This window comes from Battus philenor, unplaced genomic scaffold (assembly GCF_028537555.1).
Source record: "Battus philenor isolate CCGP_79_NKW_IND1 unplaced genomic scaffold, ilBatPhil1.0.hap1 SCAF_2, whole genome shotgun sequence".
Classification (NCBI taxonomy): Eukaryota; Metazoa; Arthropoda; class Insecta; order Lepidoptera; family Papilionidae; genus Battus; species Battus philenor.
The window spans coordinates 7,688,973-7,708,765 of NW_027181682.1; the positions used below are offsets into that span (position 1 = coordinate 7,688,973).

The following is a 19,793-nucleotide window of genomic DNA, read 5'->3' on the forward strand; positions in this document are numbered from 1 at the left end:
ATTTTGAAACTCTTAAAAATAATTACCTCTACATCTTTATGCAATAGTAATGTAAAATAATTATGGGTTTATAAATAACTTTAATATCATTTGCTTCCATTCAATAACGTCAATAGACAAACGTTATTATATTTACATTTTCTGTACCATCTTAAGTCAAGCTAATTTATTATATTGTGTGTGTTATTATATTAACCACATTGTGACATAGTGACTTGCGCTGCCTTTTATACATGTAAATTAAAGTGCTAACTACCAAAGAATGGAAAAACCTACTGGCATCGTTGTTTCCAGCTAGCTATAACCAAAAGAGTCTTCAAGTCAAAAGTGAACAGGTATTTTCTAGACAAGTATATAACGTCGTAGACCTCGGCATCGCTTAACATCATGCGTGACAGAGGTCAAATGCTTTACCTATAACTCATAAAAAAGTTTTATTTTAAGAACTATAGTTTAAAAATATGCATTTTTAATTGGACGACTCTTCAGCCCCTCTTGAGGATTGAATGTCATAAAATGTATTCTTAGCTATCCACTCGGCGAAAGGAATAGTCCTGTCAAATTTTAAAGTCAAAGGTAATTATGGCAATCATTGGGGTGGCCTATGCTTCGCAGTGAGAATCTATCTAAAAGAAACCTTACAAAAAATTTTAATAAATGAATACATAGGTGGAAATCTCTTTCACGTATATTATTAAACGGTTATTTATAACGTCACATTATAATAAACATTAATTATGAGTAAATAGGCATCAAACTAGGATCGTATAGTGTAAAATACAATAAAATATAGTATGTAATAAAATTATGTTACAATTCTTTAATCTTTTGTCACTTATAATATAACTAACGTTGGAAATTGCATAGCCAGGTATTGCATAGGTAACCTCTCGTACGATCAAGTTAGAAAAGGACATAATACTTCAAGCGGATTAAACAGCAGATTACTTAAAACATTCAATCATTAGACGAAACTTAAATTCTTAATAGCTTTAATTTTTTTGTTAGAAGATACATATTAAATAAATAATACTCAAAATATTAATTTTAATACTTTTCAAAATTCGCGTAAATATTTTTATTAACCCGTCTCGATAAAAGTCATCATATATACCAATTACTGAAATAGGTATAGATAATGTAAAAATCATTATACTTTTTAACTTGAAAATATATATATCTCTCAAAATATTTAATTCAAGGTTCATTTAAAAGTTACTACAAATAAAAATGCACCTGTGATATCATGAAATGTACCCGCTTCACCTCCATATTTTAGTGGCAAATCTTATTTCAAGATATAATTGTAGATCGTTTCGTTCTTCTTATTTATCTTTATATAACTAACATAACGACAGCATAAGTAACATTTCCGGTTCAATTTTATTAAAACTTTTGCTTTAAACTTAAAATGTCCCTATTTTTCTCATTAAAGAGACTTTTGGCAATGTTGAATCGCCCCCAAGCCTATTGGCGTATTTATTGGATATATACATATACGATTGGAGCTTCGTCCATTGACATAAACAATAGACATAAGTAAAATATTTAATACCATAAAATATTTGCGATGCGTTTACGGACCGTGGCTTAAATCTTCGGCGGTTCGTGTGATTTATATAATGTCGTGAAATGTACGGGGTGTGTCGGGGGTTGTTGTTCTACCTTTTCAAACTTCAGAGGATATTAGAAGTCTATTCGACATTATTTAAGCTATGGGGCGTCCATTACTTGGCAATGACTTCCCAATACACTTTCAGTAGGACCGGTAGGAAACGGTTCGTGTCCAACCTTTTTCCACGACCTTGACAAGGACGCCTATCTACCTTTCGAGTGGATGATTTACGTTGCAGTTGCCTTACTTGCTTATCCCTGGTCTCCACTCACAACCCTAAAGGTTTGCGCGTTAAGCCTGCCTCTTCAACTTGCCAATCCGCTTGGCCACATCTTCCCACTGCTGATTCGATTTCGTAGGGATATTCCAAGCATTGCCATCGCCGTGCGATTCTTTACATTCTTATTCGACGTTAAGCAACATAACTAAGAGACCACGGCAAAAAAGAGGGTATATACGAGAAATAATCTTCAATCACTACACTTGTTGTATATACACTTATTTATTTTATTTCGTCACTATTATTGTAAATCAGAAAATCTAATTTATCTAATTAATAATCTTTGTAATTAGTTTTTGTTGTCGTACTTGATTGGCTATTATACTAACTTCTTCATAAGTAGTTCATAACTAGAGAGTCATTTGTGTAAAATATGCTAAGCTTATTCGTTCAAGATACATTACATTAATATTAAACTATTATCTTTTAAATATGAAATCTGAAAGAAAGACATTTGCAATTTCTTTATTATACCTTTTTGTATTGTTAATAATCATTAAAACCATTTTTTTAAACATGACCTTACTACCATATCAACGGTAACCAGTTAATCCGGGCTTGCGGTTCATTAAAAATTAAATGGTATTAAGTGTAGCCACTATAATTTATAGCAATTAACATGATAATAATGTGGTTACAATGGCCAGCACATTTGTTATTAGTGTTATATACTTAATCTGTAATTTAAGGTTAATTAAGAAATTTAGTATTTTGTAAAATTTGCAATGAAAAAAATACAATGTTATTTAATAACATATATTTATTGCACACAGTTTCACAATAATTTATCTAAAAAAACAAAACTCATACACACGAAAACAAAACAGAAAAAAAAACTAGTCCTATAATAAATATACTACTATAATAATAAATAGACGCACACATGAAAACATTTCTTAATTGTCTTAATGGAATGATATCCGTGTTTGTGTACGAATATGTTTGTGTGTGTTAGGTTATATTTTGTTTATTTATACTAGGCAGATAATTTCGGAGACAAATATTTTTAGAAAACGACCTCATTTTGGTATGAGTTTTAATTGAGTATTGACATGTAGGTTTTAACGGGATACCAAAAATTGTACAATGTCACCAAATAATGCAAGAATAAATTTCAATCAAAGAAAATTATGGTTGACTAACTTCTAACTTTTTATTTAAATCTTTTTAATTTTAATGGTAATTGTTTAATGCTGTTTATCTATTGACATTTACAGCATTATTATAATTGTTTAGCAAAACACAAAGAGCGCATAACCCGCTCTTCTACGCAATAACTAAGCTCAAGGGATCCCTCAGGAGCTCTGCTTGAGCCCTTACATAAATTTCACATAAAATAACATTTAATCAAGTAACGAATTTCATGGTAAAAAGTAGGCAGGTTTATTATTAGTTTAAAATTTTAACGAAGTAACAAGTTTATTAACAAATATTTCATTTAAAAAAAATGCCGACCTTTTGCTTCACTAAAGATTGTTAAGTTTTATATAACAGTTTGATGACTTTATTGTATTTTTAAATAATTAAGAAAATTATAACAACGAAATCTGATTTTATCAAATTCAATATGCAATACGTGCTATTATTTTAAATCAAAGAATACCAATACTGAATATGTAGTTCGAACCGCAGTTTATAATCTCTATATATGTTACTCGTCATGCCGACAAGTTTTGATTCCCCCTTCCCCCACTCGCGCGCCCCGCAGCGACCACAGCGCCGGCGCCGGCCCGCCTCCGCGGTGGCGGCAACAAAACAACGTCACAACACCGAACATTGAAGCGTTTCCATGGTAACCATTATTTGTTAGATGAATTAAAAAAATTAACCATAGTTCTGGTACCTCTCATACTATTTTTACAACTCCGATCTGCCAAAAGGTGTAAATGACATACTGGAAAATGTATATTTTTAATAAAACGAACCAATAAAAGTACCAAATATTCGTAATATTTTACACTTAATTATTTCGAAATTTAACAAGTAATCGCGCTCTTAAGCGCATAATTAACGAAACATCGATGATTTTCATCTGCATATAGTAACATTGTAATATATCGATACAATGAAACACGACAAAAAAAAATTGAATTACGTGTTCAAAGAAAACAATCAATAGATGTTGTTAGTATTTTTCATATTAAATTGTCGATTTACAATATAAAAATTTGAAAAACTAATTCGATATTGTGGCTTATCTTCGTTAGTGTTTAGTTGTAGTGTGTACGCGGTTGATGTACATCTAGTGTTTGGGCTATTTTGTGATATCTTTTTTGCTCAACAACTATATTATGTGTTAATGGTAATATCCTGCTTGTTTTTATTTATATCTATATATTTTATTTCTTTATATTTTTATTACTAACATTAGGCTTTTTCAGCACACTATTTTCCATTATGTTCCAACACATTATTAAAAATTATAAAAGTGTAAGCAGAAAATTTTAAATAGAGATAACAACAACAGTTACATCATTTCCTTGTATTATTTATTTTATTACTTGATATACGTTATGTATTATATATCGTTAACCAGCTTTGTGGGTAGCTAAGGAATTGGAGTTCATTTTAAAATTTAGTGAAATTTAAAGCCAACACACACTCACAACTTTGTTCTTTTGTAATATAACATAACTATGCGTTTTTATTAGTAAACATAAGGCTCGTAAATTGTAATGAAATTTATCATTTAATCAAGTCGCAACATGTCTAACAATTTGTTTTATAATTTTGTGTGTTATCTAATCAAATTGAAGCTGTCTAAATGACCCTTCAACACCGAAGATATCCTCGGCAGTTCTCGGCTTTCCTGGGCGTTTTGATTCATCAGTTCCAAACTTCTCCTCTTCATCCAGCCACGCGCTGTATTTCAAAATGTTTTTCTTCGAAATTTCTATAAAAATGAGATATAATTATTCTTACAAGAGTATATATAACAGTCTAATAAAAATTTACACGTGGATAGGAATAGCAAAAATAAAAAGAAATGTCACGGGTAAGCCATTGTTTTTTTTTCACAACTTCTTGCAACTAAACCTTAAAGAGCTTAAAGACTTAATTCCGGCACGACGGAGTCACTAACCACACATGTAATGCCAGCTTGAAACTTGATTCATGAGATTTTTCCAAACGATGAATCACTTATTATATAAATAAAGTGTAGTTTACCAAAACCAAAATTTTCATAAAGTTTTAAAGCTCTTTTTACCTTATTTAATAACACTTTCAGAACTTTTTCACAAAATACTGATGTCGGTCACTTTCGCATGTAAAATCTAAGTAACTTTGCCTTAAGTTCTAGCATATTCAAAACAGCACAAAAGCACTTTGGTATTAAATATATCCTTTTTATTACGCACCCAACAGTTCTTGAATAGTCCCCGCATTTCCACCGTACTCCGCAGGCAATATCTCTTTTGGTACATACTTGTACAAAGATTCAAAATCGGTGTTATGAACATACAACTAAAAATATTAAAAATGATGTATTAAATTACTTCATTTCACTGATATCATTCACTTCGTTTCTTAAAGCTTATAATATCACTTACTCTTTTTTTATTTTTCTCGTTAAGGAAATTCTTCATAAAGTTGAATAGAGTTTCAAATCCAGGTGGCGTGTTTAAGTAATGAGCACCTTTCATTCGAATCGGAGTAGCTTCCTACAGACATAGCAAATAAAGATAACATCCATAAAGAAATTAAAATAAAAACATTCTTAACAAACTTGCTAAATTGTAAGTGTAAATTTTAATGTGTAAATTCAGACTAATTGTGAAATGTCAGTACATACAAAATTAACACAAAGCAAAATTATATAATAAAGAACAGTGATATCTCTATTTGTTAACGATTGTAATCGCAGAATAATCATATAAAACAGAAAGCATATTAATAAAGAGATTTAGGATCTTTAATGCTAAAAAAGTCCAGGTGTCTAAGTTGCTGGCAAGAAGTCGTATTAGGACCCTCCTAATGTATCGCATTTGTCTCAAGATTATAATTTAAAATCTTAAATAAATATTGTGTCTATTCCTTTTCAGTTTTTCTCGTAAACAACAATTATTCTTTGTAGCCAAAAAGCATTAAGTAAGCCGTTACAATTCTGTAAGAAGAGTAAATAACTAAAAAATGTACATATGAATTTGATTACATATTTGAAAAATAAACAAACTTTTGCATACTATTAATACTAACTAAAACTTTATAGTACTTTGATAGTTTTGAAGTATATTTTCTAGTAAGAAAATAAATATATATTTTACCTGAAATGCTGTGGTCATTTTCTTCATTAGCATAGGGGTCATTTGCGTAAAGTGAGCCATACTTGCACCTTGAAAATCCATTATGCTTACTCCACCGGCCACAACAAAGTTGTCATCCTCCATTAGCAATAACTGTAAAATAATCATACTGACCAATCAAATGAGTCGTACACCTGCATTTAGCTGAAAGTTCCTTATATTGCAGTGAAATTATTCAATAAGTATTTTACGATGAGGAAAACTACTTAAATTAAACAAATTATTGTAAATTGTAATTGCATTTCAACTGTTTAATAATTTTTTCTGCATTTTTTAAAACTTGAAGAGCCTCTAGTATTTCTAAAAATACATTTTCAACTTGTGGTTTTAATAACTCGACATCGTTGTTTAACCCTTAATTTGGCAAAGATTAAAATGCTATAAAACCTGAATTTTGTCATCAGATACGATTTTCTAAACGAGTCAAAAAACAATTACAATAAAACAGAGATATAACCAATCTATAGTGCCAATACATACATTTTGAATTACAAGATTGATAGACATCATTTCTGTTATAGAATACTTATTTGGGTCCACTACACCGGGCCTCATAAGCATTACTCTGGGATCAGCAGGTTTATTAGTTTTTGGTAAGATAATTGCAATTCTGTAAAAAAACACTAATATTAAATTAAAATTAATAATTAAAACGTGTTAGCAGCATTGTAATTAACTGTAAAATCAAATATAAAATATATCATTTCAATCACAATTATAAAAATTAATATATTAATAAGTGTACACTGCATGCAATTGTAATTAAATTTATAACTATGCATATTTCATATTTTTTTTCTTAAATAATTGTAAAAGCAAACAATGAAAATAAGTTAAAAAAATAAGAAATTTCCAATTGTATAGTCCAAGTTACTAACCAAAACGTAAACGTATCCCAACTACCGTACAGTCTGCTTAACTTTTGATGAAATATCTACTTGAAGCAATACACTTATGCCTTTAAAATAGTACAACTAGTATACGATCTCCAGGTGTGTTTATTTGTGTACTTATGATTCCCATAATGGTAATTATGCATTTCTATCTAAATCTAGCGGTCTTATATCAAAATTTGCGCTGTCATAGTTAGATAACAATGTAGCATAAAAAAAATATTGTATTGAAAACCAACACCCGTTTCTGTTTCTATAGAAAATTGTATTTAAACTTGTTCAAAGACTTACCCTAAGTCATGAATCTCCATAAACTTTGGATCGCTATATTTCAATGGACCTAGTTCGGGTGCCCATTTTTTCATGGAATAAAACAAATCTATCTTCTGTTTCGATCGCTCCAAGCTAAATTTGCAACCTCGTAAAAAAGCAGCAAGCCATTGATCGTCTGAAATGCCAAATTTTAAATCTCTTATGAATGCAATTTTTTTGCGAATGGTGAAATCAGTGAAAAGTCTTTGAACATTTCATAGTGCTAATATTGAATTTACATAAAAGAAAAACAAAATCTTGGGACAACTCACAAAAGCGCGAAACAAAATTAATTTTGTATTTCAAAAGGTCCAACCCTATAGTTTTGACAAGAGCGTCTCCTTTACCAAGTAAACTTCCCGTTGTTATCGTAAGAATCGCTTTAAAAAAGTACAATAAAATTACGTGACGTACCTGTCCGCGCACGCAAATGCGGCTGTTTTGCAATCCATTCTTTCAAATGTTGTATGCTGTCTTCCATCTTCTGCGAATCTGTTTCATTGAGTTCCAGTAGAGCTTTCTCAGCTAATTCAGGGGTTAAAGGACGAACCGGCATATTGATCAATCTATTAAAAACTAATATTATTATCCGTATAAAAGTAATTAATGACACTTTAAATAAGTAAAAAAGAATTTACCTTATTAAAAACCTAATATGAAAATACGAAGTTAGAAACAGGCACGTATTATATTGACACTAGCTGATTGCAGTATAGTGATGATAATTATTTAAGTACACTATAGATTAATATACGCTTATTAGATATGATTACCACAATTTGATAATTTTTTTATAAGAATAATAAGTATGAGAGATAACCAGTGCCTGTATTTTTTATTTAAGCATATTTTATCTGTAACATGATATGGGTATTTTATTAGATACAAGATATTACATATAAATGTAATGTACCTCTACAAACCATTTGATGATTCATTATAGGAACTAGACACTAATCAAACTAAGATTATGTAGGACTCCTGTATAATAAAATAAATGTTTATAAGATCTATTTATAGCTTGAATTAGACACTGCTTGTATACATTTAGTAATTGTGTCTATTGTGTACATTTGTTTCTTACACTGTTAATTTTATATTCCTATTTATAAATCGCAAATTACTCTTTTGTATTAAAGTACCATATATAGCAATATGTAATAGTATAAAAATATATAGTATGGCATGACGAGGGCTATGCTCGGGTTTTGTCTACGAAATCGAGGAGATCCGTAACAGAACGAAAATAATCGATGTAGCGAAGCCAGAATTAGCAACTTTACGTTTGCAGTACACAGTGGACAGGACACAGCACGCAGGATATGGCCGCTGGGGTCTTCGTTCTGGAATGGAGACCACGAACAGGCAAGTGCAACGCAGGACTAATGGACTAAAAATTCTCGTAACAGACCCGATAGATAAAAAATAAATATAATTGTCTACAATGAAATAAAAGCAAGAAAATAGTAAGATTAATACACTATCGTCATAATTTCAGCCGTGGGACGTCCACTGCTCGACATAGGCATCCCTTCGATTCCAACAGTAGTGGTTTTCTGTCTATAAAATAATTAGTGTTGTGTTGCCTAACAAAAAATTTATTACATAAAGAGGCGACGTCAACGCTCTACTACATATTGGTGCTAACGACGTTTTTAGACCATCTTTCTTTCAAAACTTTATACAGCAATCCAATAGCACTGAAAACAGTCGAGTTCAACCTTCCATTGCCTTCTACGCCCGTAATCTAATAAACTGTTTAAATTTTCTTAAAAATTTAATTTAAAAAGTATGCATAATTAAATTAAACTTTCTTTTTTAAGAAATTTAATAATTAACAACATTAATTTTTACTAAAACAGTCGTTATTTTATCAAAACCAATTAACATACAACGATCACCAAATACGTTAATAAAATGTTTTTTTTTTAAAACACCTCTTTTGCATCAGGTGTAGTTTAGCATTACTGTAAAACGAATTTTAACCCCGAAACAGAAATGTCTATTTGTATATTCCAGTTCGAAAGGTAACTAATGCATTTTCATGTAATGGTATTGCTTTAAATAAACAATATCTGGAGCATAATAACTTTTAATTATGCAGTTGTTAAACATGGGTAAGTAAAATCCGATTGATCTCTTCCAATCAGTGCAACACTTTCTTTCTGTAAATATCCTGAGTTCAGTTCTGTAACCGGCCGAACATTACAAGGGTAATACAATTCAATTTTTATCAAAATAATTAAGCTTAATAGCCGAAAATATATATCTGCCTTATTTGCATCGAACAAAGATACCAGTGGACACCCTGTCCAGTTTTTCAATGAAAATAAATTCTAATAAAGAGTACCTGGATAATAATAGAATTTAATTATCTCGCAATCTGACACAATGTATTTTGCTATACAAAGTGTTTTCGATGCGAAATATTTTTGTTAATATATTTAGATGGAAATGAACGATCCAAAAGCCCATATCCTCTTTCTCATCAGTCAATTCATTGGATCGTTTATATAACTCTGTTTATCAATACAACTTTTCTAACATATTATTACAATTTTGAATTTGAGTCAGATTTCGAAATTAATTTTTTTTTATAGTTTTAAGATAAAATATTTAAGATTCTACTATTAAGAAGAGTGGACATTACCCTATCAAATCGACATTTATGTTGGATACATAGGAAATAGATTCGTGTATTTCTGCACACAGACGGTAAAAAAAAACACAGGAGATGTGCAAATTCTTTTAGTCAGATTGAAACATTAGGCATGAAGGATAAAACACTTTTATTTGTCGTTAATATTCATATATTTATTAAAATTTATATAGATATTATCCATTTCACATAGTAATACGGAACTAATTTATAAGGAAATTAGAAACAAAACTTTTTCATCAAAACAATTGTCATCATTACATTTCAAACCATTTATACTTCAAATAATACTCATGTACAAAAATTTTAATCCAGGTTCAATTGTCTAAATGAACCTTCTTCACCAAACATACTTTCCGCAGTCTTAGGTGTGCCGCGACGTTTCGCTTCGTTAGTACCGTAGCGATAATCCTCTTCTAAAAATTCATCGTATTCCTGCACTTTTCTCTTCCAGTATTCTAAAAACAAAAAAAAATTAGCCTGCTTATAATATACATATATTGTATAGTTTCAGAATACCGGTTTACCTATTATTTCCTTGATTGTTCCGCCTTTGCCCCCATATTCAACTGGCAATATATCTTTAGGAATATGCTTGTACAATTCATCATAATTTTTATTGTGCACGTACAGCTGAAAACGCAAATCATTCAAAATTTTTTTAAACAAACCGCGATACATATTTATTTATTTATTTATTTATTTACTTACTCTGTTCTGATTTTTCTCATTCAATAAACTTTTAACTGCGTTAAAAACGGTTTCAAACCCTGTGGGTGTGTTTAAATAATGTGTTCCCTTCATACGCAAAGGCATTGCATCCTGGAAACATCAAGTTGACATCGTCATAAATGAGCTGTTTACTGACGTTTAGGTGTTAACATTATATATAATCCTTATATGATATTACACTGCTAATGAACATAAGCTAAAATACAATGTAAAATACCATGAGTACTTGAATTAGAGGTAGTCCCTACTAACGTACTTAAACGTCAAAAATCGATAGAGGTGTTACTTTTTTAAAATACTATGCCATAGGCCCGTGAAAATAATATCGGTTTTTGAATTATAAACGGTGACGTTATTTATTTCACTAATACTAAGATGATTTTATTTGTGAAGTTTCGTGGAAATTAAAATAAGATATTAGGTTAGGTTCTGTTTTAAACTAAAAAAGGAATTGAATTATTAAAAAAGAATATTTTTGTCATACTTAATTATTATGTACATTATTATTCATTACTTATACATATATAAATGTTTTAGTCGATACGATAACTTATCAAAACGTTTTTACCAATTCACTAATAATGCTTAAAACTAACTTTATGTTCATCATATACTTTCCATATGCGTAAGTTCACGGACCTTTCCGTGCAAACGTTCTTCCGTGAACTCGGCTCCAATGAAGCAGTAAAAGCCTTCTGGGCTAATAGTGAAAACATCAACAGAAAACTTAGTATCCGTACCCGTACCGTAATATCAATCTGCAAGGCAGAGGCCTTACCTAGAGATATCTATGGGGGGATATACCATAAGGGAGGCGGGTTAACGATCGCATTATTTATTATGGTACGCTCCTGCCCATACTCTGAATTTTTTTTTGTAAGCGGTGGCAAACCTATATAATTAATAACATGTGAATTATTTAAGATTGTGTCCCGGAAATCGAACGGGCGACATACGATCGAAAATCTCAGTCGACAAATGCATTGCTATAACTGTTTTATACTGTATATATTTATATATAATAAAAACATAAAACGTAACCTTATCATGTACTTATTTCGTGTACGATAACTGATATCATACCAAAGTGTATACTTACTTTGCTTGAATATTTCATAACATGTTCAATTATTGTAGTGGTTAATTTACTAAGCATTAGGCTAGGGACTGGGATTTGCGGATTGAAGTGGTATATTCGAAGACCGATAGGCTAATATTTCGTGCGAATTATAGCAACACCTTTGCTAAAGATCATATCATACTGACGCTCGTTATAATTAAACAGCCGTAATCTGAAGTAAACTTCAAACAGATTATAACACAACTATTACGACAACGATTTATTCTAATTTTATCAAATCATGCATATTTTCTAATTATAGGAAAAAAACACAAGCCCACTTTACCTGTGACGAAACCACCATCTTCTTTATAGTCGTCGGCGTCATTTGCAGAAAATGGGACATCGTGACACCGTCCAAATCCAAAATAAACTGGCCACCCGCCACGACATAGTTGTCATCTTCCATTAATGAAATCTTTAACAAACAACATTCATCTAACATTTTTTAACCTAAAAGTAACATTATAATGACCTTTATTTTTAAACTTCAATTAATTCCTTACCTTATCAATAGTATTGGCCACTGATATTATATCGGCGATGGTATATTTATCTGGATTATAGTTCCCGGGTTTTATAATGGACACACGGGGGGAAGAAGGGCTTGCCACCTTTGGTAACACAAGGTTCGCACTATAAACAAAAATTGTTTATAAACACACTGTAAAATTATTAATAAAAACTCTAATTACTCGTTCAATTACCCCAGATCAAGAATCTCGTTAAAAAGCGGCTCGTTATGTTTAATCCTAAATAATTCTGGTGCTGTTCCGCGAATCGAATAGTAAAGATCTAACTTTTCCTTTGTTCTTTCTAAGCTATACTTGCATCCGCGAAGAAATGCTATCAACCATTGATCATCTGTAAATGAATATTATTATTTAAAACAAGAAAAAATTATAGCCCATTCAATAATTTATTTATCCTTTACACTTCCAAAGTAAACATTAAGAGAAAACTTTTTTTTACTAAATTCTGCACATTCTGTTGTGAAAGAAATTCAGGTTTTAATACTAGTTATAACATTAAAAAACAATATAATACATCAATTTCAATAGTTCTCTATGTCAAGAAAATGTCTGAGTGGGTATACTACTGCGGTGTCCATTTTTGCAACCAAACTATATTGTTTTGTTTAGATTTAATAACAATCATACCAAAAGCCATTAATAAGCGGAATTACCATCTCATGTTCCATCGTGTAATCACGACTTTTAAGACATAAAATGTAAAATTTATGTGAAGCTATGGTGGCGTACAAAAAACATGATTTAATTATGGTTTACCATTACGGACAATAGATACTAGTGCTACAAGAAGCTGTTATAAGAATAGATGATTAACAGAAACAAAATTTAAATAAGGAATAATTCTAGGGACGATTAAAGCATCGACATATAACAGAAAGCAATTAAAAACTTTGGAAACAATTGGGAAATATTAATATATCATATACTTACCCATTCTTGCAGACAAATGTGGTTGTTTTGACAACCACTCCTTAATATGTTGTAAATCGTCATTTATTCGTTTCGGATCTTCATTCAGCTCCGAACGTGCTACTTCAGCAAGTTCATTAATTAAGGGTCTTAAAGACATCGCTCTACAATATTTTGCACAAAATAATAAAATACGTTTTATGTGTGCCTCTTTCCAAGCAACACTGCTGCGTACAAATAGTACAAACATGTATCGTTATTAAATTTATCGTTGATTAGTTATCAGTAGCTATGTATAACAATCAATATTTGGACTGCTCCAAGAATTATAGCTTTTAACTGTGAGCATATAAACCCTTTTCAGTAAATATTTATTGTGAAAAACTACCTCTAGTTTATAAAATTATATCAACAGATTTTAATGCAAACATTAAATTTACAAATTAGGCCATAATAACATTGTTCCTTTGTTTCTGCTCAAGATTTTGAGTAACTAGAATTATTTCTTTAATCTGTATCTTTATTTTTCGTGACGTTATCATCATATTTTCTGGTTTTATTGGTATCACTAAAATGCTTATGTTACCTCATCCTGGTCCCCGACGTGTTGTAACAAGAAGGCTGTGTCCATGTCTGTGCTACCTAAACCGAGATATTGCGCTTATTTATTGCTTGGAGGAAATGCCTTCGCACATTTGTTCCTGCAAGACCGGGTTTTACGCTGGGCACTAACCGAAATTCCCACGATATTTCTTCTCTGTCGCTTCTTACTCAAAGAAGTTCGACATCCAGAGACCAAGGAAGCGTGTAGTCTCAAGTACAGGCTTTAGAATGTGGAGGGTTATTTTTAGATTTTAAATTCTCTATACCTTACGCTTCCAGAGAAATTGTGATGAGTCAGTACGTAGGTAATAACATAAATTATTATTAATTAAATACTTACAAACAAATTTTTACTCATGGATTCTCAAAATTTTAAAACTACGTAACCATTCGTGTGAAATCTAATATTATCAATAATAGTGTAGATTAACGGCATTTTTTTGTATTTCCCGTTATCCAAAAAATCCTGTTCAAACTTTAAAAACTCTGTTCATCCTACTTAGATAAGTAACATTATTTTCTAAAAACTAGTTAGGTTGAGGTTAATAGCGAAGTTGACAGAATAAATTATAAATTTAGAATAAATTAACACATAAGAAGAGCCGATTGCTACTAGGATATTATCTAATATGTGTATTATTATATTTTTAAAATAAACGTTTACATGATTAAAAAATGTTTAATAATTTTTTTGCTTAGACGCAGTGTTATTATTTATCAGAGCTTATAACATGATAAATATCAGATTAACCACAATTATCAAAATATTTATATCTAGGCGTCTTATTGTTTGTTATAAATATACTATCTCCATGTAGTACTTTGTATTTTATTAATTATTATTTTGCTTCCTTGATAATCACCTTGAATCAAATAATTTTAATTAGATTTAATGATTTACTGTTTAGAGAAGTTGTAAAGGTGATGCATGTTTAAATTCTTATGTACATGGCACATAATAAGGCAATGAGGAGTGCATTAAACGACGTTCCTATATACACAAGTGCACCTGCAGTGTCTGTAGTAAAAGCTCTAGCACGAAATAAAACAGACACCAACCGGCGGCGCACTGTCTACTCCGATGTAATCAAAATAAACAAAGATCTGCGTGTATAACCCCAACAGGTGCAACACGCTTAAAATAAAATCAAACTATGCATAAAAAAATAATGCATACATCTGAACTCCTTCCAAACCGCTGCGTTTACGTCATGTGTTAAATATGAAGTTTACGTAAAGTCATAAATCAAAACGGTTACGCTCTCAATTCTTTCTGAGCCGAAGCTTCGGCACGGTTTGTAATATGCCTAAACGTATGCTTTGTTTACTCTGATCTATGTCCGAGCAACGCGATTATTTCAACAGATTCAATGCGTAACAATAAACATTTAATTTTCATTACTCCTTTAATAGAAATCGTTACATGTGTAACAAAAATAAACCACATTAATTTTTCAAGCAATATATTTATTTGGTAAACATTTGCATCAATTTCATTTATAATACATTGTAAACCCTGTTGCTATTTTAACATAGACGTGTCTAAAAAGCCCAATTTTTTTATAAAAACTTTCAAAACAAATGGCTTCTGATATCGCAGGGGTGTGTTGACTAAATTGATCACAGAGAACTAAATATGGCCGATCAAAATTAAAATTATACATTTAAAGTTAACATTCACAAATTTATATTAGTCTGTATTTTAAGCCGAATGTGCTATGATTCACACTCCTGAATAATTTAGTTTAGGTACCGTTCGGTTTACTGAGTTTACAAGCTATTTTTGCGCATTTATTACGACTTGAATGTTCACAAGGATGCGACATTAGTAATAACATAAGTCAAGGAACCTATGCACAGCCACAGGAACCGGCCCATACTACTTATAGCTTCCATGACATCATACTTAAAATAAGTAAATAGTAAGTCACACGGTTATAAATAAATACTTATGTACTACAGGCTTAAATCTACTTAAAAAGTACTACCCTTACTCTCAATCACAAAACAACGGACAAGAATCCAAGTGTATCGAAAGGTAAAACTATTTTTAATACTTACCAGTTTACTAGAAAGCGTTGGAATTATAATGGCCATTTTCTATGCAAATTTGAGAGAATTTTTACAATAACTGTCGCCATTTATTCAGTACGTGGTTTATTTTAACAAACTTTCTATTTATATGAATCACGACATAAAATTGCTTAAATCGAAATTTACAATGTGAGATGAAGTAGGTCTCATTTTAATTTATTAAATGCTGCATCCTCTCGCATTTCCATAAACCTAACAAAAACTCTAGATTCTATCAATGACAAACCTGATTTAAATGAATATTTTAATTTCTTGTCATAATCATTGCTTTAAATTGAAATATTTTTTTCAAGAATACGTTATGCTGAATGAATTCAAACGAAACAAAAAACCCATTAATTTTTATGCGCTATCTATTCAATAGACTTCTCCCAAAAATAATACTTTTTAAGTATGAAGGAACATATTGCTTAGTGTATAAAATACATATATTCTTACTCATTATTTCTAAGCAATGCGTAAGAAAAAAATTGCGGTTAATAAATTAGAAGGAAAATAAAGGAAATGTCATATGTTTCTAGAAATTATTTCTAGTGTAATTACGAATGGCTTTAAGGTCTGCAATGAACAGACGTAAATTGATCAAAATCTACTTATATTACCCTACGAACATCAAAAGTTAGAAAACAGCTTCAGTTCATTTGGGTCAAGCGCGCGTGCGGCCTTCCAATCTGTCTCAGGATACTCGTCAAAGTTGGATGTGTCGCCCTCGTATGAAACTGTTGGCATTATTGGAGGCTGAAAATATATAAAATCTATTTAATTTAAGAAATAAGAAGATTTGAGACATTGTTCTTCGTCACTAAACGGTATTGTACAAATACTTAGAACCGGTTTAAAGAATGTGATTGCTAATGAAATCAGTAGATTAATGCACCAATAGTATATACAAAGACAATGTTGCAAAAAAAATTGGTACATGTTTCAAAACCCTTGTTAGAACTGCAACTGCAAGTGATGGTCAGGACGTCGCATACCTTCGACCGAACGCTTTGATGGTACTTTGCGATATTAAGATATTATATGCATATATAATAATAAAAACTACAATTAAATTGTTGTGATATGTATAAAATGTATGAATACTATTAAAAGCTATTGAATTCTGCAAAGTACTATAATACATCTTTGTATAACAACCTCTTTAATATAAAATCGCGGTTGAAATAATCTATTTTTACAATAAAAGTATAACAATTAATAAAGATATAAGCTTTTGAACAGTGACCTGCAATTGAAATAAATACCTTTCGTGTTGCGTAACGATTAGGAAAAGCTTGATCACACACTTGAAAGCGCTAATGTACAATTTGCAATATTTACATTGTTTTTAGATGTTGATATTTTTATCGTCGTAAATAAAGGTTATGTTTTATATTTTTTTACATTTAATATGTGTAATAATGGAAAAAAATACTCTATTAGTCTATAAAGTCACTTAAGGCGTAAATATCGCAAATGTATTTATGATATAATATTTATCACTTTCACAACTACTCAACTTTACGAACATTTACAACAAATTCCAATGAGAATATTTTTGAACTTATTTTCTATTTCTGTCTGATGTATATACTCGTAATTTAAATATAATCACAGTGAATAATTTATAACATCAGTTAACAAGCTGTAAATAATCCAGATTAAAGTTACCTGCAACTTCTTCATAAACACGTCCGCCCAGTCCAAATGCTTAAACCACCTGTGCCTCTTAACGTCTTCAGATCCGCACTGTAACAAAAACAAAAAAAGCTGTTTGTTTTATATTGTCTAGAAATCGCAAACAGTTCAGCTGTAAAACTTGGGAAATAAACTATTTATAGCAACCACCGTAACATTGCTGAGTGTTATCATTTTAAAGTACACCATTACACTCTCTGTTTGCAAATAAATCTTACGAATTTCTAGTATTCATTGAATCATCAGCCATTATTGTCACATCTACCTATGAATTTACGGGATACATGTGTGACATGTAGTAACAAATGCTTCTGAAAACCCATCCGTATATTAAACGTGACTGCAGCTATCATACTCGTATATATCGAGTATACATGCAGATGGACCGTTTACGAAATAATCCACGAATTATGTCATTTTTCATCTTGCGCAATAAATAAGCTAATGTTAATAAAAAAACTTTATTATGAGGTTCCTATAGTTTAATACCAAAAATTATTATTAAAATATTACACTAAACTAGCTACTAAAATGTTACGTTACTCCTTTTGCTTCTGAGAAGGTAACGAAATTAATGGATGGATGGATAGTGGTTATTTAGAAACACGTGGTGCAGTTAACAGTGCTACAATAGACAAGTTCTGTAACACAAATTTAAATACACTTACTCTTAACACATTCAAATTAAAAAACCAATATTTAGCTAAAAACATTAGCGCTGCGTTGGTCCCTTATCAAACGCAGAGACAAGAGTGACATACAACCTAATTTATTCAATTATAGCTAATCGTCAGTGCTCTTCATAACTTTTTTAAAAATCGACTGGTTACATTAAATAATATATGTATGTATAGCAAAGAGGCAGAGTGAGAGTTGCATCGTGGGTTTGAAACCGTGGACTCTGTTATTATTGGCATCGCGACGCTCATTTGCAGTGAAACGTCGTAAACTGTAATGTTTAAAGTTGAACGCCACGTTTCTGAACTAGTCGGTTGCGTAAGCTCACATTTTACGCAATTCCTTTGGGTGTAGATTGATAGATCGGTACTACAATTTACTACCATAATTTATTTAATAACGAGCGGGCTTTAGCCGGTATATATAAGATAGATTTGCTATTATTATATTTCAATACATTTTTAAATACATTAATGTAATAGATGTTTCAAATCTTTGTCTTCTCTATAATTTAATAATCGATGATCATTTATGATATTTCATACATTAAAAAAAAAATATTTATTTGTTTCAACGACTGAGTAGTTACACGAAAACTTTAAGATACTTTGTATATATCAGAGTGATAATATTAAATAATTAAAAACCTGAAAAAAAATCCACCATCCATTAAGTACTTGTCAAGTCTTTTTGTGAAGCGACCATAAGACTGAAACACACGAAGACAAGTTATAAAAATATGCAGAAACAACCCGTGCCGTGATAAATTAATTGAAAAGAAACAAGAAATAATACAAAGGTGTGTACCCGATATTATTATAGAAACTAATATCTTAGGGTCACGATGGACGACTAGACTAATTTTAAAAAAAAAAATTTATCTATTTGCTTAACTTGCTAAAAGCTTGCTTTTGTCATCGTCTAACGCACTACATAATTAAAAGGTGGGAGTCTGCTAGCTTTATACATTACCTGAAGTAATTTAGTAGATTGAATAGATCAGCTCGAGTGAAGGTAATTGACTATGGGTTGTCGGTAGACCCAATAAATAATAACAAGATATTGTTGGAGGTATTACAAATTGTTTTAATTAAGTAAAAGATCGATTATCAGAATATAATGTATGACCATGATAGCTTCTCCAAGTTCATACAGATGCTTTCCTTTTATAAAAAAATATTTCTTCTTTCTTGCGAGTTGATTTTTGTAAAATTTAATTTTGGTTTACACCAAATTTGTAATCCCTAAGCCTTATGGTTCCAGGGACATGGTGATAAGTCAGTTATTAGGTAGAAATCTCTTATATACATATATAAATAAATATGAAAAAAATCTACACAGATTCTTTTTTCATAATTGTACCGTTTTCCCAAAGCAAACA

At 30.6% G+C, this 19,793-nt stretch overlaps 2 protein-coding genes across 3 annotated transcripts in view; both read right to left on the minus strand.

The window, feature by feature from the left end:
• Positions 1-2,684: 2,684 nt before the first annotated feature.
• LOC137921906 (uncharacterized) lies at positions 2,685-13,570 on the minus strand. The gene is made up of 14 exons (XM_068764695.1): positions 13,379-13,570; positions 12,623-12,779; positions 12,422-12,551; positions 12,202-12,333; positions 10,775-10,885; positions 10,591-10,696; positions 10,374-10,521; positions 7,819-7,970; positions 7,384-7,540; positions 6,680-6,809; positions 6,161-6,292; positions 5,447-5,557; positions 5,255-5,360; positions 2,685-4,788 (listed from the first exon to the last, which is right to left on the minus strand). The coding sequence occupies exons 1-14, from the start codon at positions 13,515-13,517 to the stop codon at positions 4,637-4,639; spliced, it is 1,863 nt and encodes a 620-aa protein (XP_068620796.1). The 5' UTR covers positions 13,518-13,570; the 3' UTR covers positions 2,685-4,636.
• A 1,869-nt stretch (positions 13,571-15,439) lies between these two features.
• Pka-C3 (Protein kinase, cAMP-dependent, catalytic subunit 3) overlaps positions 15,440-19,793 on the minus strand; it is a 32,760-nt gene continuing 28,406 nt past the window's right edge. For both annotated transcript variants that reach the window (XM_068765421.1, XM_068765420.1), the window contains exons 6-7: positions 17,708-17,785; positions 15,440-16,792 (exon numbers count right to left, since the gene is read on the minus strand). In XM_068765421.1, coding sequence (XP_068621522.1) covers positions 16,667-16,792; positions 17,708-17,785 — 204 coding nt within the window. In that variant the 3' untranslated portion in view covers positions 15,440-16,666. The remainder of the gene's footprint in view (positions 16,793-17,707; positions 17,786-19,793) is intronic.